This window comes from Alligator sinensis, unplaced genomic scaffold (assembly GCF_000455745.1).
Source record: "Alligator sinensis unplaced genomic scaffold, ASM45574v1 scaffold865_1, whole genome shotgun sequence".
Taxonomy (NCBI): domain Eukaryota; kingdom Metazoa; phylum Chordata; order Crocodylia; family Alligatoridae; genus Alligator; species Alligator sinensis.
In genome coordinates this window covers 1,059,508-1,066,499 of record NW_005842146.1, presented here as the reverse complement: position 1 = coordinate 1,066,499, position 6,992 = coordinate 1,059,508, and the positions used below count along the sequence as shown (strand labels likewise).

At 45.5% G+C, this 6,992-nt stretch overlaps 1 protein-coding gene across 1 annotated transcript in view; it reads right to left on the bottom strand.

Annotated features, from left to right (window-relative positions):
• Window positions 1-6,992, bottom strand: part of NRG3 (neuregulin 3) — a gene marked incomplete at its 5' end in the record, with an annotated part of 1,100,334 nt that overhangs the window by 59,934 nt on the left and 1,033,408 nt on the right. Inside the window, one exon of the mRNA XM_006025422.1 lies at window positions 457-559. Coding sequence (XP_006025484.1) covers window positions 457-559 — 103 coding nt within the window. The remainder of the gene's footprint in view (window positions 1-456; window positions 560-6,992) is intronic.

Here is a 6,992-nt window from a genome sequence, read left to right as displayed (position 1 = left end):
TTTCCCTTTTTCTCATCATACAAAAACAAAAGAGTATTTAGGGGAGATGAAATGAAGTGCAAAGGTGACACAGCATGATTAACCTTTTATTTTCCAAAGGAAAAAAAACCCAAACATTTACCGCCTTGAATTTACATTGGTGTAACTGAGGTCAAAGTCAGACAATAAATATCATAATAATGGGAGGCTTAAGTGACTAAATTCAAGAAAGAGAAACTGATAGCACAAAGGAAACAGGGACTTTTTCACTAGTAGGAGAAAAGAGAACATATTATATTTTAAAGCTATTTATCGCGGAGTCGGATATATGGACTGAAGAAAATCAGACATACTGAAACCTGCTATTTGAATATTTCTTTAGCGAGATTACCAAATTTTACAGTGGTGGAGAAACTGATGAGGTGAAAGGCCATACAATAGGACAGAAGTTAAAACACACTGAACAAATATTCTTACTTTGTTTTGAAGTAGAATGCTGCACAGAGCATGCCCACTATGACTATGCCAAAGACGATACAGGAAATAGACAGCACCTGCCGTTGGTATACCTCTTCACTCTCTGTGGACAGTAAAATTGAGAATTATGAGTATTGAGAATTTGTGAAAACTTGTTTTCAAATTGTCATATTTTCACTGAAGATTCATAAATATAAGCAGTTTTGGAGGTTTAGCTTAGCGAAGCATTCAATGGCTTGGATATTCCTCTAAACCTCAGGTCTACAAATCAGTCTGGAAAATTCACAATAACATGGCTTCTTGAGAGATTTCTTTAAAATGGCTCTAATAGACACTATAAGACAATTGAAAAGACGGATGATGGATCAACAGATATTATATATTTGGCTTAAGTGGCATCAAGCTTTTCAGGTGGTATCAGATTCTACATGATACCAGTTTCCAGACCAGCTTCTAATGCTAGGGACAGAGAGCATTTTTACATGTGCACTGTGGGGAGGAGGGGTGCTTAATTAGAGATGATTTAATTAAAGTATCTCAGTGTCTCATTTATCAGTGTCCCTGCACTTCAAAATGGTGGCAGGGGTGTTTTAATTAAAAGTGCTTTTAAATTACAGTGCATCAAATCAGCCTCCCAGCATGTCTACAGGCACCCAAAAATTACACATAAACCAGTATAAGTGATTGGAAACTGTCCTAAACCTGTAATGGAACAGAAGTTCAATACACACAGACTGGTTTCAAAATGGCAGAATCTGGTTTAAGATACACCTGGATGGATATAGTATTAGGCTGAATCACTTTAGGTTAGGCAGCTCTATCAAACTTCTGTCTTAGATCCCCTCCTGATTCAAGTTACCTTGCAGTACCCTGGCATCCCAGGATGCTATGTAGCCTCCAGCTGATGCCCACTCAAAGGGAGAGCAGGCTAGCCTCTGCCTGGGCTCCTCTGGTCCTGCCAAGCTGGGTTAGCTCCACCCCCCTGGCTGTCAAAGAGCTGAGACAGCAAGGCCTCTGCTCCCCAGCCTGTATCCTGCCCACACCTGTCTCCCCTGCAGGCAGTGGAGGGGGGGGGGGGGGGAAAAAGGCCCCTTCCCCCCCCCCCCACAGCTCCTGCACTAGGGAACCTTAGGGTATTCCCCACCCCCACCCCAGGCTACCCATGAGCCTGGGTCTGGCCAGCTGTGGAGATCCCTGCACCAAGGGTAGTTCCCCACCCCACCCTGCCCATGTGGTTGCACTGGCAGCTTAGCCTCACAGCCTGAGAGTCCCTGATCTGCAGCAGGGAGCGGGGAAGGAGTCCTGATCCTGGTGTTACCCCCACTCCCCAAAAGCCAGGCATCTGTCCATGTTGGGGGAGCTCCACACCTCAGGGGGTTTTCCCTACCCTGGGCTAGGCTCCCCCTAAGACCTAGTCTGCCCAGCCACAGGGAGCCCCATAGCAAGAGTGATTCTCTCCCCCATGCAGCTGGGCCAGCTGTTCAGCTCTGACCCCTGTGAGTCAGAGACTAACAGGAGGGACAGAGGAAGAAGTCCCCTGTTCTGATGCTGGCCCTCCTGAGCCAGGCATCTGGGCTCAGCAATGACCGGAAGGTGTGTTTGAGTGCCCCCTGTCTTTTGGCATGAACCAATGTAGACATCTGCCTGCCTTTCCCAATTGAAGAGTGAATGTGAATTTTGTTAATTATTGTTCCAATCTATGTGTAACACCAACACATACACTGGGCTGTGTATTGGTTTTTTGTGTGTGTGTTTGTTTTGATATGGGCAAGATGGTTCCTGTTGTTCTGGCCATGTGCTCTGCACATGGCAAGCTGGGGCCTTTAGTTGGGCAAAATATGTAAAACCCCCCTGGCTTAATTGGCCAGAGGAAGCAAAGGATTCCTCAGGCAGATTGGCTGGAATAAAGACTGAAATGTGTACCTCCTGGATTGGACAAGTTTTGGGTGATGTTACACCAGATATATAACAATGAGTCACTAGGGCTTTTTCTTTCCTGGGGATGATGACAGCTGCACAGCTACATTGGGAGCCAGAAAACCTGTTCCCAGGAGGTTGGGGGAATATGCCTCTCTCCCTTTTCCCTGGAGAGGCAAGCAAACACTATTTGAAGGGAAAGCCTCAGGTAGAGGGAAAGGAAGTTTGTTTGGGAGTTTGAAACTCCTATTTCCTCTCTCTTTCTTTTCTTTTTCTTTTTCTTTTTTTTCTTAGGTAGGTTAACACTATGAGGGTGTTAATCACTGGAACAAAGTACCCAGGAATGGGTCCTGGCAGTTACTGGCTACAGGGGTCTGGACCCCTCTGCTTGTAATTGTATCATCTCAGCATGGGGTATAGCTGAGACCCAGTGTCCAGGCTGCAGCCATAGGTGTGGGATTTTGTTTGCTGTTTCTATAGCCATGGTATTTCACCCTAGGTGAATGGCTGAACCCCAGGTATATATTCAGGCCTCAGTGCAGTATAGGGATGGCCAGATTTGCTGGCCAGTTCAGGCCCACTAAGGTAGGCCTGACATCTCCTTTGAAGTTTTCTTTGTGCAGTTTCTGCCCTGCAGAGCTGGAATTGGGACGAGGAATTTAGGGGTGTGGCATGCTGTCTGGAAGCACAGTTAACCCCTCAAGGCCACCACATGGAAGTGGAAATCACCCTACAGCATCACAGGGAGCAATGAGAGGCCCCTTGCAATGCAAAAGGACCCCTTTTCTCTAAGAGCTTCCCATGTCCCAGAGAACCCAAGGAGCAGCTGAAAGGACTCTCCAATAAAGTCTATCCATCTAGCCCATTGCTAAAGGGTAGGTATAAGGGCACAAGCCCCAAAACTTCCTTTTGGGTAAGACCCAAGTCTCAGACTGCCTGGGCATGGGTGAAGCCTCCCCAAGTGGGTGCAATCTATGAAATATGCCTTGTAATTGGTAGTGTTTTAAATTGTATTTAGTGTTTTCTTTGCCTTTGTTTCTGCAATAAGTGTATCTTCTGTAGTTACACTAGTTGCAAGGAGGGGGTTTTGTTTACGTGGGACACCCTAGTGACTGGGTGTTTCCCAGGTAGTATAGGAGGGGGCTCGAGCCAAGGTAAAATATATTTAGACCCCAAAATTGAACCCAGCCCTCGTTGCTGCTGACCGATGCCCGGCAGAAGGGTTACATACACAACTTAAGAAACCTGCAAAGACTAGAGCTATTCTACCTCCACCACTTTGTCTGTCTGTACTTAACCTAGATGATTCTAGATTATACCACTAGGAAGGAAGAGGAAAGATATTAGGCCTAATGCATTGCCAGCCCTGAGCAAAGTTTGCTAAATTCACCTGCTAGTGGATTTCAAGTATTTCTTTCTTTTCCCGACCAGAAAATAATTATTTTCATTTTGACTATCCAGTGCTATTATCTTTTACTCTCATGTCATGATGACATGAGACATGATGACAAACAATATGAAACACTGTGGGATTTACATTGCTGAAAAGCTTATCAATAGATTTGCATAGAATCCAAAGCCCCTGTTCTACTACCAAACACAGGACACTGCTATCATGATATTACCTATTTTTTACAATAACTTCTTTGACAAGCTTCATAGTATTTCAGTTAATTTGAAAGCAGGAAGAGAGTGAAAATAAAAAAGTATGAAAATCAGAAAAAAGATAATACATGCCAATAAATGAAGCCAATTAATATATAATTAAAGCTAATACAAACTTTTCCCAAAATTCTTTACATATAATATTTCATTTTTTTAAGTTTCTACTATTCAAATGGACAAGATTTGAAGCATCTTGGTTGATTCTGAGGGTCCTTAATACAGGGACACAAAGCTACAGAAAAATGGTATAGTAATATTTAGATGCCAAGGGATAATATTGTGTGGGCTTAGGAAATATAAAAAAAGAAGTGATATAAGTAAATTAACAGTGCCCTTTCCAAAATTCATCTTGTAGAACATTTTCACAAAATGATGCCATTTGATTAGGAATGACAAAAAGTATTCATAATGAAAGTTATTCCTATTTCTCAAGTTTTCAGACTTGACCAGTCAATGAACTTCTGATCCAGATCCCTTTCCAACACAAGTTAGGTTACAGTCCCCCAGAATCTCAGAATGCACTACAGCCCCCCACTAATCACACTTGCAAGGCAGGCTCACCTGTGGCCCAGCTCTTCTGATCCATCCAAGCTGGGTAGCCCCAGGCTATCACAGAGATGAGGCAACAAAGCCTCTTTTCCCCAGCAAAGCTGGCTGCAGTATGGAGGATGGGACCCTTGCCTCAGCCTTGGCCCCCACAGCTGGGATCTGCATAGCAGGCAGGGCGGGGGAGGGGGAGCCAATGAGTTGGAGGCTTTCCCCATACAGCCTAGTCCTGCCAGGAAGCAAACATCCCAGGCCTGTCGCCTCACTAGCCCCCCTACCTCTCAGCCATGATGGAATGTGTCAGTGCCGTTCACTGCAGTGAAGGGTACGAGACCTTTAGAGGCCCGTCAGGCGGGTACTTGTGACGCTTGGAGTGGAATTAGGCACAGGACGCTTATCGGTTGCAAAGCAAGATTATTTACTTACTCCATCAAGGTGGTGAAAGACGGAGGTTAAAGATACTTGGTTAGTTACAGCTTAGGGTTCGTAGGTCGGTCTGCGTAAGTAAATCAGTTCGCAAAACTGGTCGGGCAGAATTGTCGGGTCGGGGTCATCGATTACGTCTGAGAAGGTCGAAGACAGGGGGACGAACTGGCAAGTGATCAAATTGCCGGTTTTCTCTAACACCTATGTCAGAGGTCTCCAGGTGTATACGGAGTCGCTCTTCCCCCCGACTACGCAGAAATGCAGCGGGGTTTTGTTTGTGTACTAGCCAATTGCTTTTCGCCATGTCATAAATTTAATTAGAATCACCAATTATTATAGCGGTTTTTCGCTAGGTGTTATCACAGGGTCACTCCTTGTTTTCTTTGACCAATTATAATGATTTATGTACAGCACAGAAGGATAAGTTTCATTTCTAGTTAGTGTCGCAGTTATAAATCTCTTTTTGACATGCGCAGCAAAAAAAACTGTTGCTATCTTTTTTGTTAGCCCTTAGTTAACCTAGTGCAGACTAAAACTGGTTTTGATTAATATATTTCTTGCTTATGGCATGGGCAGTACTTAATTGGGTTGTGACATGCCCCCTTGCCCATGGCACAGCAAGTTATTACATCATATACATGTACAGATTATCTTGTTCATCTGGCAAGCGAATGTGTACAAAAGCAGAAAGGGTGGTTAATTTTGTTTGGAGATACCGCAAAATTAAGCAACCAAAACAGAGAAAAATGACAATTGTTAACAAAAGCATAATGAGGGGCATTAACAATTTGAAAGACCATGATGACGTATCCCACCCAAACCAATGGAAAAGGCCAGAAGGCCAGCCCTGGCCTGTTTCCGAAAGTTGGATGGCTCCTCCTTCTTCGATTTTTTTTTTTTCTCGACTTGTTGAGACAAAGGGATAGAAATGTTGGGAATGGCAGTGGCGGTGCTGATGGCTTCAGTCCAAGCAGACAACATCATTAGGGCGGTGTTGGTGGACGGTGGTGGACTGTCATCATTCGGTGGCGGGTTGACGTCTCGCTCCTGTAGAGGGCTTGCTCAACACAGGAGGACCAACAGGCACCAAAAAAACATGTCTCGGGACAACCAATTGTGATGGGCGAGAAGCGTAGTTGGTCGGTCCTCATGGATGAAGGTAACGGTATAGGTGTTTGGATACTGTTCTGGACGGACGATGGTTCCTTTGTGGATACGCAGATGTGGCTGACGTGGATGCGGAATCCCAATTTTTTTGCCAGAGTCTTTTGTCCGTCGTCCCCCAGGGTGCGTAATTGCTGTTTGGTAAGACTGGACTCTTTGAACAGGAACCAAAACATGGCCTTTTCTTCGGGGGTTCGTTCTGGGAATGGTTGTGAACCTATGGAGGGTGACCTGTTCACTTCAGGTTGTTTGATGGGGTACACTGAAGATGGGTCCGGTTCTGTAGCGCAATTGACACCTTGAGGCATCACTGTTGGCTTTATGAGGGCCTGGATACGGCCCAATTGACTGAGGATGTTCCTGGCCTGTGCGTCTATTTGCGGGGTAAGGAGGAGGCGAAGAGTGATGGCATGAGATTCCCCCATAGATGTCTATGCAAGCTTCCAAGGCTTCGGGGGGGATTGGAACCATTCCGGGTTGCGTTATGAATAGATGTGGCCACGGCCCAGCGGCCTGTTGCTCCGTCAAGCCGAACCTGTTGTGTTGAATACCCATCGGCTGTGGGCCCCCGTCCCATGTGCAGTACAAGGTTCCTATTATTGCTAATAAAACTTGTTCTGCCGATGCTATTTTCGGGCGGTCGTTGTGCCACAGGTGGGACTTGTTCATGATTTGGCGGGCTAGAAGCGCAGGGAGTGGTATGGCCCAGTGTTGGTTTTGTATGACTGGGCCGAGGTCGGTGGCGTGTCCTCCACTCCATGCAGCTTGACGGATAAGGAAGCTGGCCTCTTCCATGTCCAGTAATTCTGAGCCGAATT